Source organism: Petaurus breviceps, unplaced genomic scaffold, assembly GCF_028583685.1.
Source record: "Petaurus breviceps papuanus isolate PSGF00001 unplaced genomic scaffold, PetGlider_PUasm1.0 173, whole genome shotgun sequence".
Lineage (NCBI taxonomy): Eukaryota > Metazoa > Chordata > Mammalia > Diprotodontia > Petauridae > Petaurus > Petaurus breviceps.
In genome coordinates this window covers 8223065-8241698 of record NW_027185759.1, presented here as the reverse complement: position 1 = coordinate 8241698, position 18634 = coordinate 8223065, and the positions used below count along the sequence as shown (strand labels likewise).

At 43.0% G+C, this 18634-nt stretch overlaps 1 protein-coding gene across 15 annotated transcripts in view; it reads left to right on the top strand.

Annotated features, from left to right (window-relative positions):
- The window catches only part of LPP (LIM domain containing preferred translocation partner in lipoma), a 704807-nt gene that overhangs the window by 335000 nt on the left and 351173 nt on the right, over positions 1–18634 (top strand). For all 15 annotated transcript variants that reach the window (XM_069083318.1, XM_069083326.1, XM_069083316.1 and 12 more), the window contains one exon: positions 11624–11746. In XM_069083318.1, coding sequence (XP_068939419.1) covers positions 11624–11746 — 123 coding nt within the window. The remainder of the gene's footprint in view (positions 1–11623; positions 11747–18634) is intronic.

Here is an 18634-nt window from a genome sequence, read left to right as displayed (position 1 = left end):
TTGGCCATCTGCGGCAGATGGCTATTCTAGACCTTGGGTTGGCCATCTGCGGCAGATGGCTATTCTAGACCTTGGGTTGGCCATCTGCGGCAGATGGCTATTCTAGACCTTGGGTTGGCCATCTGTGTTGGCTCATCTGGCTTTCCCATCATTTATGCCATTGCCAATTTTTATTGTTGATGTTTTCACCCCAGCGTGTATGTTCTTGCTGTCACCAATACCTTTTATTGAAGGCTCTTGCCCCCTGTGAATTCTGTTCTTTGCCCTTGGCCTTGTCCACCATTTTGGTTCTTTTTAGAGGGTAGCATCTCATGACTGACAGTCATTGCTCTTCATGGAGAGTGTGTGGGTATTAGTACAACAGGCAGTGTAAGATCTTGGGGGGCAGTTAGATGCCCTTAAAAATGCTGACCTGGCAATCCATGGCCAGCTCTTCTGAGCCTGCACCTGCCACTTACAAGTGGTTTGACTTGAGCCAAGCTAGTTTTGTCTCTTCAGGACTTCATTTTTTTTCTATCATACAATGACAGAGCTTGACCAGATGATCTCCCTTCTTGTTCTAAGCCTGGGATTCTCTTAGTGCTCCATGTCTCTGGGATGAGCCCGCTGACCTCAGGTGTCATCATTCTGTATAATGTTGATTTCTCCCATTATGTCCAGGTCTGGAGCAGGAGTGGTGAAGACTTATGGCAGGCTATGCTTAAGCATGAGATTTCTTGGTTCCAGAGGGCCAAGGAGTCTCAGCACTCCAGTGCAGTCTGGCATGCCAGGTTATGGAGCCAAATCTACAGAATGAGATAAAAGAATCCAGAGTGAGAAGTGAAGTGGTAGGGCAGAGGCGTTAGGAGGAAAAGGATCAGAGGGGTCAAGGCTGGGGGCATCTTGTCTGGCTGAAAGGGAAGAGAAGGGAGGCCAAATCTGGGTGGTGGACAATGCAGAGACAGCTCATGTGTGCTTGCTTGGTCCTGTGTGCATCAGGCACATCGCTCAGTCTTCCCGAGTCTCACTTTTCTCATCTTGAAAATGAAACAACTGGACTCAGTGACCTTTTTGGTGCCCTGCATCTCCCTAGATCTGTCTATCTCTCAGTTTCCCTCTCTCTCTCTCTCCTACTCTGACCAGCTACAGAGGGCAACCAATAATCTCTAAATTGTTTTCCAGATTTTAGTCTATAATCTCTTGTTACCACATTTCGATAAAATAACCTCACAGCTAAAGTTAGAAAGAAATGAGTAAATACAAATAAAATATTAACTTTAGGTCAGCTAAAAGCATACCAGTCTTCTCTATGCTGACCACTCCCTTCCATCTTTAGCTTTGAACTTATGGCGAAGAACATAGCTTTGTGTACTGTGACCTATGCCCTTTGAGTGATATGGTCATGGGTTCCCATTTTTGTTTCCATTTAGATCTCCCCACTATTTTTCTTGACTTCAATAGAATATAACTTCAGCCTATCTGTGGTTTTAACCTGGAAGGTTGTAACCTGGAAGAACCACTAATGGAACTCTCTCCCCCACTTCTGTTTTCCATATGTGAGTCTTTCTTTTCCCTGGTGCCTAACGTCCACTGAGGATTCTCTTCAATTTATTCCTGGCAGGAACAACAGATCATCCTTGATATCATCACACATGTTAGCCTCACTGGAGGCACATCCATTATCCTCCCCCACTCAGGTCTCTCTTCATTTGTCTTGGTTGAATTCCTTGGAGCTGCCAATGGCAGGAAGTAGAATTTTGAGTTTTATGGAGATTTGGCAAGTTTTTGATTCCATGTGGGAACTGCAGGCCCACAGAGGCAGTAGAGGTGGTGGGGTGCCTCCACCCCCCAATGTATTTTGTTGGAAATTATTGAGCATTTAAAGAAATCAGAACAAAAGTAAGAAGAACAAGGAGCCCCCGGGGGTTCCGGTTTCCATTCAGCAGCAAGTAAACAGGTTCACACTTTTGCTGAGTTGGAGGCATTTTTCTGTTGCCTTTCTACTTTTTTCCCTCACTGATGATGAAATAGGAGAATAATGAAGTTGAGTGAAGGTGCTATGGGGAGCCAAGATGAGGAAGGGAGACTTGCTCAGTTGTGTTCCTCAATCCAAAGCACAAGAGAGTTTAAAGTACCCTGGAGTTCACATGCTGACGTTAATTCCTGGATTTTCTAGCACATTAGGAATTGAGACTATTATGGGGGGAGAGAGTGGGTGATGGGGTGGTTTTATGTATGCAGTAATGGGAGCTGTGAAAGTTACCGTGAGCGTGTTCTCTTCTTAGTCAGTCAATCAATCAACAGGCATTTATTAAGAGCCTGCTATGTGCTAGGGACTGTGCTAAGGACTTCCTGAGTCTGCCCTTCACCCAGCTGGTGAGCTTAGGTGAGGCACATTGCCCCTTTGTCCACCAGAGATTCAGCAGGGTATAGTGAGTGAAGCTGGGCCCCAGCAGTCAGTTACATTTTTGTTCAAATCCTGCTTCCAAACCTTACTAGTAGCATGATTCCAAGCAAATCCTTTAACCATTTTTTTTAAAAGCAATTGGGGTTAAGTTCTTTGGTGTGGGTGCCAAGTATCTGAGGCTGGAACGGATCCCGGGTCTCCCGATGCTGGGGCCAGCGCTCTTACTCACTACGCCACCTGGCCGCCACTCCTTTAACCATTTTGAGCCTCAGTTTCCACATTTGTAAATATGAGAGGGTTCAAGTGGATAACTTCTAATTTTTCTTCTGGGTCTACATATGTGATATTATGATTCAATTCTCTTTTCTCATATTTGTGTGTGAATATATAGGTATACATATAAACACATGTGTGTGTACGTTTATAATACACCCATAATATGCACATGTGCATATATGTAGACACATGTATATTGTCTAATAGGCAAGTTGGAAAAGTGCAGTTCAAGAAGAGAATGGCTAAATCCCACAATATATATGTAAACATATACACATCTCTACATTTATGTGGGCATATTGGTATATAATGTGTTATATGCACATATACACATGCATATCTATATGTGCATATGCCATATGTACATATGATGTGCTGTGAGACACATATAAGGTAAAGAGTGGGTTCCTGACATGAAGATCAGCTATATATGCACACATACACACGTGTGTGTTTGTGTGTTTCCATCCATGTTCTTCTTGCCTCACCCTTTTCCAACTTAGCTATTAGTTATCATAGCAGAAAAGAATTCTCTTATGCTTTTTAAGATTTATCAGCACCTTGGATCTTTATCCATACATAGATAGCATGCTTATTAAACTTGCACATGCTGCAGAGTTGGGAGGGAGTACAAACTTGTTGGATCCAGGAACATCTCAGCAGGCTTTCATAGTGAGCCAAAGAGAGTAAGATCAGATTAAGCCAGTTGATTTTAATGCTTACTTTTGGGTTCCCAACATGAGCTTTCTGAGTACAAGATGAGGGGGGAGAGCTAGATAGGAAGCATTCTGTCTGATGCTTCCCAGGGCTGCTATGGGGCCAGTACTGGATTGCATGCTTCTTAGCAGCCCATGGTGTGATGTGGCAGTCACAGAAGAGACTTACCATTAGACCATATACCATTAGGTGAGAGGCAGATGGGCCATGATGAGGGAGTTGATATGCCTTGTATAACCTGCCCTGGTCAGCCCACAGTTGGAATACTATGTTCATTTCTGGGTACCATATTTGAGGAATGATGTTGAGAAACTGGATTGTATCCTGAGCAGGAGAACCAAAGGGTGAAGGATCTCTCTGAGCTCATGCCATATGATAATCAGATAACAGAACTAGGGCTCTAGGGACAATGACTGAAGAGTTATTGTCAACCTATTATATCACAAGTGTCCAAGAGATGGAACAGTGCTAGTGAAGCCTGAAGGGTCATCCCTAATGAGAGGAAGTAAACAGGGTAGGCAGCCTGGAGGGAGCCAGGGGCCACCTGAGAGAGGTCTAGAGGGAGTGTTGTTGTTGATGATGATGATGATAGTGATGATGATGATGATGATGATGATGGTGATGATGATGATGATGATTATGGTAGTAATGATAGTATGAAATCCCTAAGATCCAAGAACATCATCAAAAAGCCCTCAATGGTTGAAAGCCACATGAACTCAGCCCATATTATATTGAACAAAATGAGTGGGGGAAAAACAACAGCAACATGTTTTTAGTGCGTATTCTGTGCCATGTGATGGAATACAAATAAAGAAAGGGAGACAATCCCTGCTCGAACTGGATGACACAATACATTAAAAAAAAAAGTAGGGTTTCTGGGAGGCTCAGAAGAGCAAAGGATACAGAAGCAAGGGCAGGGGCTGGATACAAGGATTCCTAGGTCTCTTTGGGAGGTCAGGTGACTGTGCTGAGTGAGGGAAGATGGTTGAGACTAGGGGACCACTGAGCCAAAGGAGCTGAGTTAGTGAAATTGTGTGACCAAGCCAGCAGCCTTGGTGGATTCTGTGTGGCTTTGGCTAGGGGTAGAGGTGATGGAGGAAGGCAGTGGAGGAAGGAGCTTCCTGCTACCCAGATGTGCCAGTTGGGCTCTGGGGCAGCCTAGCCAAGGGCAGAGTGTGAGAAAGGGTAGTGTGCCTCCTATTGCAGAAAGTCTTCATGATGCCAGTCATACCAGATTAGATCTTACCAAATAGTGAGTCCTTAAACCAGGAGAAGGAGAAAGAAGAAGAAGAAAAACGTCTAACTCTGGCTAAGTCACTTTACCATTATGAACCTCAGTTTCCTCATCTATAATGTGATTGTAGTAATAGTCCCTGCCTTATAGATTTGTTGTGAGACGTAAGTGTAATCCTATGTGAAGAGCTTTGCAATTTTTAAAGTTCTTCAAAGAATGGTTGTTGTCACTGTTATCATAATTAGTAATATTAGCAATTCTTCATTCGCACAGGAGCCCATCGTATACTTAGTTAAAAATTTCATTCTGTGAGTCCTCCTGTTTCTAGCATAAACCTGCACCGATTCTTCAAATGTTTTCAGATAAAATGGAGATCCATTACCATTCTTTTTACCTTCCCTGGATGTATTCCATTTTCTCATGTCCTTTCTTAAATATGGCACCCATGACTGAACATTTTTCTTCTGCTCTCAAGACCATATTTCTTTTGCTGGTCTTTGAGATAATATTTGTTTTTTTTTTCAAGGACAGTGGCCAGTTTCATAATGATGAGTCTATTCATTCCTAGCTAGATTAGATTTTTTTTTTGTTTGACATATACTTTTGTACCCAGTGTGAAAGGTATGATTCATGTTCAAGAAATCAAAGAGTTTGGAGACTTGTAGATGAGGGATAAGTTCATTTGTCTGTGTTATGAATACTCTCTTCAAGAAACAAGTTAAGGGGTCCCAGTACATGGGGAGGATCAAATGTTATCACCAAAACTCTTATCCCTGTCAGAGCAGCTCCCATTTGGCCGTCATTGCCAGTCTTTGCCTAGGCAGACATGGATTGCTATGGTAACACTGAGCATCAGTACCAAGTTAGAAGAAAAAATAAAAAGGGCGATTGTAGTTAAATATGTTAAGTATGTTTGCTGTTGTTGTTTGTTTGAGAATTGGATCCATCGTACTCCAGGATCCTCCTTGAAACATCTACACAGAACCTGCTAGAACTCACAACCTTTGATTGACCTCCTCAATAGATCAGAAGTCACCTGAGTAAAGCCTTTGTGGTTGATAGGATAATTTGCAGATGACATCACTCCCACTGGATCAAGGCCGGAGGATGGAGAGTCTCATCAGTGTTGTACAGAGTCATCCAGGGAAAGTCTAAGTGGGTAAAAACTGTTGGCCAGAATATAACATGCAGATTGATGATGGCCCGGCCCTTCATTACCTATATCTTGGGCAGACCTTGTAGGTGGATCCAAGATTAAATAAAAAGAGGTGAGGAGGCTGGACTGCTTTTGGGAAATGTCTTTTCACCAATCCCACATGGCATCCCAGCACAAAAACTCACCCTTGTAACATCACTTCTTTTTTGGTCATACAACTCCTCTGAAAAACATGGTGGTATTAGGTTCTTCAAAAATTCAATGGAGAGACATGCAGTGAGTGCAAATGGGCACATCAAGATTGCTAGTACATTTGAAGTTGTACCCAAGAGAAAATTAAGCTTTTGCATGAATGGAAAAGGAAGGTAGCCATTTATATAACAGAGGACATCAGGTAGATGAGCACCAAGTTTACACTTTTATCCACAAGGTGTTAGAACTCTGGGAGGCAAAAAGATGTAGGACCTTGCATAGGTCCTCAGATATGGCCAAGAATTGCATAAACTGAAGATATCAAAGAATTTTGATCTGCATAGGTAACCTCTCACAGTGATGTAATGTCAAATGCATCAAGAAAGCAAAATAAAACGTAAGTTGTTCTGTTTTTGTCTTTAATTTCTTTTTCTAGCTTCCATTGAAGCCTCCTGAATTGCTACACCTGTGGTCCACTAAACCCTAAGATCTTCCTCTTATGGATTGCTTTTCCTTTGGCTTATAGGCTTCTAACCATGTTCTTGATCTTCTTTTTAAATACATATGCTGAAGTCTCTGTTCAGTTCTATAGTTTTAATCCTGTTTTCTTTAGCTCACTCTTCCCTTCAGTGCCTTTTTTTTTTCAAATAAGATTCTGTCATGTAGGATGTCAGCTTTCTCTCTGTGTTTCATGCAATTTGAGAAATACACAGTATTCTCATTTTTATATAACTAGGCTTCCATCTTTCCAAAGGAACATTAAATTGCTTTTCTACAACAGCCTTTACTTAGTAATACTCAGAAATTGTGCCCCTGCTAGACTTCCTAACATCTTGAGAGGAAAGTTTGGATTCTCATTTTCTAGATCCGATAGCTTGAGTGCTGGGATGACTAAGTGCTTGGCCTTTAGATGTGTTCTTTTACAATATCTGCATATTTTTCAATGTTTTACTTCTGATAATACTCTCCATCTAATGATTTGCTTTTCTTGGCCCATCCCTTGAAGGAACAGTCATCTCTTTAAGTGCAGAAATTATCTGTCTGAGCTGCTTCACAAAGAAAGGTCCATGTACATCAAGAAAATGAGAGCTACTTCAAAGCTGCCTGGGATGAATAAAGGTGACCTATCCCAGGCTTTCAGAGCCACCACTCAGGGCCTTTTGAATCAGGCTGACTCTTGCCTCTCACTTCTGTAATGCTTTGAAACTTGGTAAAAAAAAAAGTCCTTTTTCCCCACCCTCCCTAAAGTCCAGACCTTTTGATACCTAAGTGAGGTGTTAGACCAAACCCCTCATTGAAGCTGTGAAGGAGGATTTTCAAGATAGGAAATGGAGTTAACTTATGATCATAGGAACTGCTTATTCTACAAATGGGGAAACTGAGGACTAGAAAAGTCACAGGATCATAGGTCTAGAATGCAAAGAGACCCCAAAGGCCATCTGGTTCATTTCTTTTATTTTACAGATGATGGAACTGTGGCCCAGGAAGGTGAGATGTTGTATGTCTGAGATCATACAAGTGCCCAGGCCAGGATTCTCTTTCTATTTCTGTTTCTCGAAATCCAGCATTCTTCCTACTGTACTAATTTGTCTCTATTGTACTGCTTAAGTAGATGTAATAAGAAACTAAATTATTAAGGCTGTAGTCACTTAATGGGCAGATAATTGGGACAGTTGATAGAGGACTGGGCCTGAAGTCAGGAAAATTTTTCTTCTTGATTTCCAATCGGCCCTCAGACACTAGCTGTGTTGCCCTGGGCAAGTGACTTAACCCTGTTTGCCTCAGTTTCCTACCTGTAAAATGGCAAATCACTCTAGTACCTTTGCCAAGAAAACCCCAAATGGGGTAACAAAGAATTGTACATGCCTAAAAACAACTGAACAACAATGAAATCACTTAATGAGACCACTCTTAGGGAGTAACTTAAGGTTTGCATTTAAATCCCACTTTGGGTCCTCCCTATATTACTGTGGCCCTTTTGCTTCATTACTCCAGGCCTCAGCTATTTCATCTGTAAAATAAGGACATTAGAATCGATTGGAGTTGTGTGTGTGTGTGTGTGTGTGTGATGGACCCTTTTTGACAATCTGCTAAAATGCATTGAATTACAAAAGAAATATTGAAATACTATTATCAAAATATATTTTTTTCAAAAGTCACAGACCACCTGGTTTAGAAGACTTGGCCTAGGTAATCTCTGAGGCCCCTATGGCTCTAGACTGTCAGGTAAGCTCTTGGAGGACTCAGTTTCCTCATCTAGCACCTGAAAGGACTGTGGATCCTCTGATTTCACATTGCCTCATTGTGGAGGAAGAGGGACAAGAAGGAGAAAGTAAGAAGCATTTATATAGCAAGTATTATGTGCGAGGAATTTTACAAATCTCATCTTATTTTACCCTCAGAAAACCCTGAGAAGCTGAGATAGTTGCTGTTATTATCCCCAATTCCTAGCTGAAGAAGTTGAAGCAGTCAGAAGTTAAGTGACGACCAGGATCACACAGCTAGGAAGTATCTGAGGCTGGATTTGCACTCAGGCCTTTCTGACTCCAAGTCCAGCCTTCTTTGTCCTCTGGTGCCCCCACCCACCCCTTGGTTCTTGTAGAGAGCCAGCTCTTGGTGCCCCTGGTGGCAGAGTTCAGCTTTGGCCTGCTCCTACCCTGCTGGACAGACTGCAGGTTTGGACTCAGGGATGCAATGCGGAGTGTGTGGCCTCACCTCCAGGGGTCAGCATCTGTCTGGCCCTGGCCCTGGTTCTGGCCCTTGGCTGATGGATGTTTCCTCTGGACTTGCACCACTCCCAAGGAGGGGAATGTCAGTTTTAGGGAAGCATTCCTATCACTGCTGCTCCTCATGGTTCCCTAGAGATTCCAGCTTTGACAAAGTCCCCCAAGTCTGGGAACTCACTCTTTTCCCTCTTTTGGCTGCTAGTAGAGAGCAAGCTGAGGAAAGCTCCCCCAGATTCCCTCCCTGCCACAGCATGGCAGCCTCCTGGAGGCTATTTTGGGTAGAACATCCCCTCCCAGGATCTCCTACTTTCCACTGACCATTTCCCAACCAAGACTGGAGGAAAAGAGGCTGAATACTGGCCAGGAGCTAGTGAGCATGAGCCATGTTGTTATTCTCCATTGCTGCCTCAAGATCCCAGTCTCCCAAGGTTTGAAATGTTTTTCTATTCCCATTTGTCAGGCTCAAAGGTGGTAGAGAAGGGCCTATGGACCAGGAGTCATAAGAACCAATTGCCAGCCCCACTTCTTAACTGAGGGACCTCAGGTGGGCTCTGGCCTTCCCTGGCCCAATTTCCTACTCGTCTCATTGGGTAGGTTGGGCTCAGTCATCTCATGTAAGTGTGTGAGCTCATGCTCCCCGCCTGTCTTCTCACAATCACTTCCTTTCAAATTGAGCAATATTGGAAATGGGGATCTGTGTAAATCGCCAAGAGAACGTGAAACTAAACACGCAATTTCAGTATCTCCCCATGGCAAACTTGCTCATGTCTTTGAGTCTCCAGCTCTTTCCCCTGAGTATCACTGGGAGTGAGCTCTCAGCCTGGACATTTCTTGGCCGTTGGGATGGGCAGGCTTCATGAAATACCAGGTTTATGTGGCTGAGGACTGAAGATGGAAGGGACCTTCTCCAGTTCTCTTATTTTGCAAGTGGGGACACAGAGGCCAAGAGTTTAAGTGACTTGCCCAGTTGGTCACAACGAGATGCTCCAAATTCAGTTTTGCTTTGGTTTGTTTTTCCTCCCACTGTCCTGCTCATCTCTCATCCACTGAATTTTATTTTAGAGGCCCAGAGCTCGAAGGTTAGCCTGGTGGTCCCTTGCATTTTGTTGCTGCCATGGAGTCGTTTCAGCCCTGTCTGACTCTGCGATGCCTGCGGGGTTTGCACGTCAGAGACGCTCCAGCGGTTGAGAGTTATGCAGTAGCTATTATTTGGAAGTTCTCCCATATATCCTCCTCATTCCACATGGCTGTGCTTCTCCGTGTCTGAGGAATTCCTCATCATCTTGTAAGAGCCAGTCAGCTTTGGTACACATGCCTCATCACTACGCTCTGTCCTTCAGACCGGAGGGCAGACTATGAATTCCAAAGTCATCACTGGAAGAGGGGCCCTCATGGCCCCTCTAGCGGCCCTGCTTGGGGTTTCTCTGACACCCAGCACAGCCCGCCAAAGGGGCCTCCTGCTGGCTTTTGTGTGGTCTGCTCCAGCACACATTAGATTGTAAGCAGCTCGAGGGCAAGGGTTCTCTTTCTTTTTGTATTTGTTTCCCAATGCCTAGCTCAATGCTTGGTGTGTAGCAGGCCCTTAGATGTTTATTGGTCGACTGGCCATATATTGTATTTGAAATATTCTTTCCTGTGTCTTCCCTCTCTCAGTGTTCTCCCTCTTTGGTTTCACACAAACGTGCGTCCTCATGAGGACTTGCCATTCATGCCACTTGTCTTGAAATGCTTGGACAATTTTCTTATAATTTGAATGCAAAGTATCTTCTGCCTACATTCAGTGATTCGTGAATAATGCCTTTTCCAAAATGTCCTTTGGGAGCAGCTTTAGGCGCCCCAGCTTAAGGAGACATGGATAAGTCCATAGTCTTCAGACACTGGTAACCCGGATAGTCAGCAGTCGTCTGTCCATGCATGATTGAATATTAAAGGAAAAGAGAATATTCGCTCTGGGGAAGAGAAGGCTCCGAGAGTCTTGGGCATGAGAACTGTCTTAAAGTACTTGAAGATCTTTTGCCCCCGGGACAGAAAGAGAAGTTATAGCTAGAAGTGTCAAACAGACTTGGGATTGGTGTGTGTGTGTAGACAGACAGATAAGTCGACAAAGAAGGACTGTGCCTACGATTTCATTGGTATGGATGACGAGGAAATATCCTCCACCAGTTCTGGTCAGCATGAATAATCATCATCATTGTAACATTTTTGTGTTCATATTGGATATGTATGTCCCTTAAAATAAGTGTTACTGGTGCTTTTTTTTTTTTGTATCATTAGCATTACCTTAAGTCAAACTGAACCCTCCTTTGGAACTAAGAAATGTTGAAATCTGCTTCACTTGTTTGTTAGGCACTGGATTTATCTTTGTTCGGTGCCAAAACATTCCAAGTATTGGGAGCTTTTTCAGTACCTTGGGCAGTGGCTTGGTCACTCACACCCTAGTTCTGACACCAACCAACTGAGTAGGCAGGTCATCTACCTATTGCATATTCTCATTGGTACCTGTTTCTCTTATAGCAGAGGAATGTTGAACATTTAGAATGATATCGTAAATGGGAAAATATTTATTTATTTATTCATTGATTCATTTATCTATCTATCTATTTATTTATTTATTTGTTTGTTTATTTTTATGGAAAGTGCTTCCAGATTTACATCAATTAATGAGGCAGCAAGCATTTAGTAAGCGCCACCCTGCAGACAGCACTCAACTAGTTCCTTCAGAGACAGAGAAAAAAAAAGAATAGTCCTTGCCCTTCACATTCTATCAAGGAAAACAACATTCCCATCACTTTAAAGAACAAAATCAACAGAAGTCAGTTTAGTAGATGTGTGGGGGAGGAGAGGGAAAACTGGGAAATCCAAATGCCAGCCTGACAGCGGGACAAGCCAGCAACTACCAAGGTTTTCTTGACCCTGGTTTTCTTCCTTTGCAGGTTAATCCTGGGAGCAAGACCCTTGAAGAGCGGCGCTCCAGTTTGGATGCAGAAATCGACTCTTTGACTAGCATCCTGGCAGATCTGGAATGCAGCTCCCCTTATAAGCCGAGGCCTCAGCAGGTAGGCATTCATCTATCCCCTTTGGGCTGTGTTCTCAGTTACCAAAAATTAGTCAACCATAAGTTAGCTGATTGGAGAGAAAGGGAGAAAAAAAACCATTAATTTTCCAGCCTTTTAATTTTATTGATTGATTTTCTTCTCAGGGCAAAGGAGCTAAGTTAACATGTTATGTAACATCCACATGCACCGGGGATGCTCTTCTGACATAAATGATTGCCTCGGGGGTGACGGGAGGGTTAGCAGCATGCTCTCACTCCAGTTGGGGTGGCCTTTTGTTAGGCCTTTAGTATGAAATAAATATTATTCAACATTAATGGGGTTGCTGTCTTGTTGACCATTTCCTACATTATCCCATATTCCCAAGTGATACCTCAAATGGGTTCCTGTGCTTCCCATCTTTTCTCCAGTCATACCATCCATGTCAACTTTTCAATGAAGGCAATTCTATGCCCCCCTGCATACCCAGCCATCTGGTCTTTTTCTTCATTCTCAGTGACTTCCCATTTCCATTCTAGATGATCACTGGGTCACTGGAGAACAATTGAGTCCACCTTCTTTTTTCAGCAGGGCAGTGAAACTCAAGGAACTCAGTCACCTCTAAAAACATTCAAATGGCACTCAGAGCCCTTGAGTTCAGCAAAACCACTCTCTAGTAATAAGACTATTCTATAGATGTGTTTCTAACCTCTTCAGTGTTTGACTTTTGACTCTATCCGTGATTGTCAAGTGTATCAATTGGATAGAGTGTTGGAATGGGAGTCAGAAGGAGTTGAAATCCTGACCCCATCTCTACCTGTTTGACTCTGAGTAAGTCACTTAATCTGCTTTATTTCAGTTTCCTCACCTGTACAATGAGGGGATTGAAATTCTTCTCAACCCTGTTTTTGCAGCTATCAGGCAATAATCTTTTATTCTTTCCACCATTTTGCTGGATGGATTTTGAGCAAAACTCAGCAGTTCTGTCCCCAAATGCTTATCTTCCAAAAGTCGGTATTTATTAGCTCAATAAACCTGAGCATCCTTTTTTTGAGCAATTTCCTTTAAAGTTTTAGATTCCCATGAACTTTAAGGATATCCTACTCTTCTGCCATCATTCCCCATCCCCCTTAACAGAGCTTTAATTCATTGAGTCTCTGCCTACACATGCCCCTCAGAAACTATCAGGTTTTATTGAGAACATAAATCCGTTCCCTTTTGGAACAAATAAACTCATCTCATACTTAAACCCTTGAAGGTTTGCCATTAACATTGCAAACACAGAGTCCAGATTTACAGTTTTTCATAAGTGGATATCGGCAAAGGATATCAGCTCTGGCATGATCCCCCTCCTTTGGGATGATAGTTTCCTGCCATTCTCTAGAAGAGACTCTCTCTCCCACGAAGGAAGCACAGTGAGATCACCACGCTGCTAGTAAAACTCACTTAAATTAGAACATGCAGGAAGTGGCAAGGGGGGGGGGTGTTCTTTCTCCATGTCTGTTCTCTATTTAGGAAAGGAAGGAAGATGCTTTTCCACTTTCCTCTTGCCATAGTTGGGCACGGAGGAGTGAGGGAGTTAATGGTGAAGTATCATTTTTTTTTTCCTGAATTATCTCTGCTCTGGCGGATTTGAATTAGATGTGTTAATATTTATTGGCTCACATAATTATATGCTGTAAGGACAATAATTGCACACACAAAATATTAAAAATTTGTGCCAGGAGATGATGACGTCTGTGTAAATGTGTCGCGTTGTAATTAAGAGGGACTTGAAAAGTCCTAGAAAGGTTTCCTGTTAATGCATGTCTTTGATGTTTCCTTTTTTGATCCACAGTACATCTCAAAAATGGGTGAGTCACCTGACTATTTAAAGACAAGAGAGTGGGGCTGAAATTTCTCATTAGAAAAGTGTTTGTATTTTCGATCATCCTGCTCTACTGACATGCTTGATATCATGGGTTCAGTGGAAAGTGGGCATGGGTGGGAGAAGACTGAAGACCAGGCCACCTACAGAGCCTGCCATCACAGCTGAGTACTCCAATAGATTGTGTTGCTCTGGTTCTGTCGCCAGGGCTAATATCTGGTCATCACGACATCATCCTGAACAGCTCTTGTCCATATACTTACACCGTGCCCTAGGGGCACGATGCGCTCATGCTCGACATCATTTATGCAATGTTAACTTTTTTCCCAGGTGCTGAGACCAGTACTGGGTCGTATTCATGACCAAGGAGGGCTTTTCTTACCTGGCATCACAGAGAGAGAAGGCCTTGGGCTAGGATGTTTCCGGTAGTGATATACTAGGGAAGAGGATTGGAGGAATGGAGCTGTTATTGGGTTTTATGTGGAAAACAAAGTGCCTACTGTGTGCCCAGTCCTGTGGATGCAGACACAAGGACTAGGAATTCCACACACTCCAGGAGCTTCCATTCTACTCTAAAGTAAATTGCATTCTAACCACATTCGGATGTAACTCAAGTGCTTCCTTCAGGGATGTCCAGGGAATGAGCACAAAGCCTGGCACAAAGCTTATTGACATGACCAGTCCCAAAGATGACCAGTGGAGCAATGTCATCTGACACTTATCTTTTGTTGACATTCATTTTACTGAAACCCCCTTCCTAATCCAAGCCTGAATTCTGTACAGGAAGGCACCCCTTTTCTCCTTAGGCCCCATGGAAACTCCCAGCTTCTGTGCAGGAGCATTAATACATGCAGGCAGACCCTGTGTAACCCTCTGTAGCCCCTAAGGTAACAGGGTAGCATTTCTATTAAATCAGTTTTGTGCTATGTCCCCATTTTCCAGTGAGGAAACAGAGGTTAAAGGGTCAGTAGGCCTAGTCCAAACCTACACGTCGCTTCTGAGGTAAAATACATTCTCCTGAACCCACCAAACTCATATTTAGGGAGAATTTCAGCCACAGAAATGGGTAAGAAATGTGAAATATCTTGCCCTGGTCAGATGAGTGGTTTTCTTCCCAAACTTTTTTAGGGGCTCCTCTATAGAGATCATTCATTGGCATCTTTCTCTTGGAAGGTCTTTGTGTGAGCTGGACCCAGAAAGGAACAGGATGGGAAGAGCAAGCTGGATTGCCTTGGGGAAATGATCTGTTGATGATTTCCAAGTTTCCTTCCAAAATTGAGGTCTATCTTTTTAGTAACAATAGTACTCAAGCATGTTTTTATGGCTATGAAATATCCAGCCCTGTAGTCTCCAACGAGTTGGAAATAATTCTTGCCCAGAGGCCTTTGGGAAGGCATATACAGGTTGGGCACGAGCACACTTACAAACTTTGGAAATACAACTCGTAAGGGAAAGAGTGTAGGAGAAATGTCTATCAGAGCATGGACAAGCTGAACGAAAGATACACGGTCAGAGCGAGCGAGGTGACCGCTGGGCATCTTCTGTGCTCTGCTGGCATTTTCTAGATTTCGGTAGCATGCCCAGAAGTCCCCTAATAGACTGGGTAGACTCTCTATGTTGAGTCTACAGGGAGATCCATAGATGAGTTGTTTGCACAGAACAGGCTGCCAGGGATGGATACTCTGCAGTGAGCCACATCTTTGGCAAGAGTGCCCATGATAATGAGGCTCCTGATCCATTTGGCCTGTTCCAGAGTCCTGCAGTGGCCATCCTTGCTTCTAGACTGTTTTTGCTTTATGTCTGTCCTTGAGATTGGTGAGGCCTCTGTAACTGCGGGTGCGTGCTGGGTTACACCTACGGGCAGCTTCCCCAGAGACTACCAGGAAACTGCTCCTGCTTTTTTGGGGGAGATCTTTAGTTTGCATTGACTCCTACAGATAGACAAGCCCAGCCTGTGCAGCTACTAGCAAGGGCTGAGCTAGGGATTGCCAACAAACCTCAGGTTTTGACACTTCCTCTGGGGAGAGAAGGTGAGATCTAGAAAGAGCCGGGAGGAAGCACCTGGCCCTCACCCCTAACAATCACTAGTCCCGAGTTCATGTCAGCTCTTTCTGAGCCTCAGTGTCCAACAACAAAAGAAATAAAACAACAGCATCATTTACTTATATAGTGATTTAAGGTTTGTAAAGCCTTTCAAATATTTCCTTATTTTCTCCTCATAACAGCACTGTGAGGTAGGTGGTTTTGTTACCTACATCTTACAGTTGAGGAGCCTGAGGGAGACAGTGGCTAAATGACTTTCCAAATTTTATACCTCTAGTAATTGTCTGAGGCTGGATTTGAACTCATGTCTTTCTGATTCCAGGTTCAGGGCTCTTTCCACGGTACCACTTAGTTACCAATTTTACTCTATACCCTAAAGAATTCTTTGGGGAAAAAAAAAATACTTTTGTAGACCTTGCTATGTAAGTATGAGATAATAGCCTTACTTGGTGTTTCTTCTGTTATCACTTTGTCTATGACCCCTTGAATTCATCTGAAACTTATTTTGGAATGTACATAGATATATATTCAAAGGGTTTAGAGTTTAAACATAATTTAGTTTAACCAAGTCATTTTGCAGTTGAGAAAACTAAAATCCAGAGAGGGGAAGGGACTTTATCTAGGTTCCAAGGTAGAATTATAGAAACTCTGAGTATTAACTCAGAGCTCTTTTTTTTTTTAAAGCAATTGGGGTTAAGTAACTTGCTCAAGGTTACATGGCCAGTTATTTCTGGGTGTGGTGCTAAGTATCAGAGCCCAGATTCGATCCCAGGTCATCCCGACTCTGGACCCAGTGTTCTTACTCACTGCGCCACCTGTCTGCCCCTAAGCAATTGGGGTTAAGCAACTTGCTCAAGGTTACATGGCCAGTTATTTCTGGGTGTGGTGCTAAGTATCTGAGCCCGGGATTCGATCTCCAGGTCATCCCAACTCTGGGGCCGGTATTCTTACTCGCTGTGCTACCTGGCCGCCCCAACCCAGAGCTCTTTGCACAACATGACACTCACCTTGCATATTTATGAACAGATTTTTATTTTTATTTTTTGGTCTAAAACTGGTTGCTTCATGAAGGAAGGGCTTCTTCTCCAGGCCTCTGGTTTCTAAGTAGGTGAGTCCACTAGAGATTGTGACTTGCAATATCATGGGGAAAGGTTCTGGAGTCTTCAATTTTATTTCGTTCCTCTTATTTGGGACTGTTTCTTAGCACACCAAGTCTCCTGGACCATGAAGGTTCTTGGCATTTCCCCAGATATCCCGCTGACTGGACTGGTGGGTTGGGCTTGGTCTAGTGACACAGTTTCCTTTCCTTGGCAGTCAACACAATAGACACTGCCCTTTTTCTGCTTCCTGCCCATGGATTTCCTGTCATTAATTCTCTACTTAATTCATATTACTTCAGCTTTTTAAGCTTCTCCTGGAGTGGGGTGAGACAATTTCTACATCAGGAGAGTCTCTGAAGGCTTTGTTTTTAGAGAGAGTGCGTTCTTCCTCTTCTCAAGCACAGAAACATGGGAATTCTGTCATACCTGCATCCTTCCACAAATGTTTTCTTACCATAACTAAAATACAGGAATATTCAAGGAAGCAATGCCTATATTATTCTGTCAGAAAGTGTTAGTGGGAATAATATTTCATTTGTTATGGGACTGTATCTTTTCCATCTGGGACTTTTTTCAGCCTTGCCTGATGGAGTACCTCATAGTCTAGACTCCACCAAATGATCATGCAGTGTGTGTGTGTGTGTGTGTGTGTGTGTGTGTGTGTGTGAAGAATTATGAATAAATGAATATGGGAAGTTCAAGCAAATGGCCTAGTGAAGGAAGTTTCTAGTTCGATAAACAAACCAGCACATTAAATAGCCTCTATAGATAAAGAAACTGTGGCTGGGACTAGTAGTTAAGTGACTTGGTCAGGATCATCAACTAGTAAGTATCTGAGACAAACTTTGAATTGAGGTCTGCCTGCCTCCACATTCAGCATGCTACCCTATATGCCACCAGGCTGACGCTATGCTTTTCACTATATAATTGTGGAGGACACATGCCATGATGTTCCCAAATGGACTGTGATTCCATTGTTGACTGGCATAACTGGTTGACAATATTATGAAATGAGATCATTAAAACCATCCCCATTTTACTGTATTTGAAAGGACAATGGCAACGGCACATCTCCATGCCCAGTGGGGCTTGTTTTGACATCTGATAATTCAAGCTTCTAACTCACAGCAGCAAGACAATGGAAAAAGGAGGTGAGAACAAAAAGACTTCTTGTAGCTCCTCTGCCTTGTCTCCAAAAGACACATGAAAGTTAAGCAAATGCATCTTACATTCTTCCAAATACAACCAATCCAGCCACATCATGTACTCACATGTAGTCACACGCCTTCCTCATGAGATGCAGACTTTCTTATCTCAACTCTTAGGAACTGACAATTCTTTAATAGAGGCCAAGAGTTTTGCCAAATATGAAAGTCAAAGGGTATGTCCCTTTTCAAGGCTACATCACTTTTAAATATTGTCTTGTTTATAAAGGGAAAGCTATCTACTCAATACAGTTCAGTGCCTGGACTCTCATGGTAGAACTACTTCCCTTGAAATCTGTCATACTGGGTGAAGTCATTTCCCTGAGGGCATTGGTTATTGACAGATAACTCTTGATATTACCCAGAATGGCACACCAGGCCAAACTGTAACCAAGTAATTAAGTAATTGCAGATCCTTCGCCCTCAGGTCTTCAGACTCCCTTTGCATTTCACCAGAACACTTTAGGCCCAGAAGAACTAGGTCTGACTGTTTTGGATATGAGTAACCCTATAAAAATGATTTATTTATATTCATCCTTTAAAAGTGATGGTTAGTCAGCCAGCTTGTTTGGTACCTAACTGCCTAAGTGTTGGCTTTACTTTGTGGGTGCCAGCCCTAACCTCAATCATTTCACTCCCAATTGAGTCATTCATAGATGGGGCCTCATTTTAAAATCAAGTCTGTGTAATGGTTTCT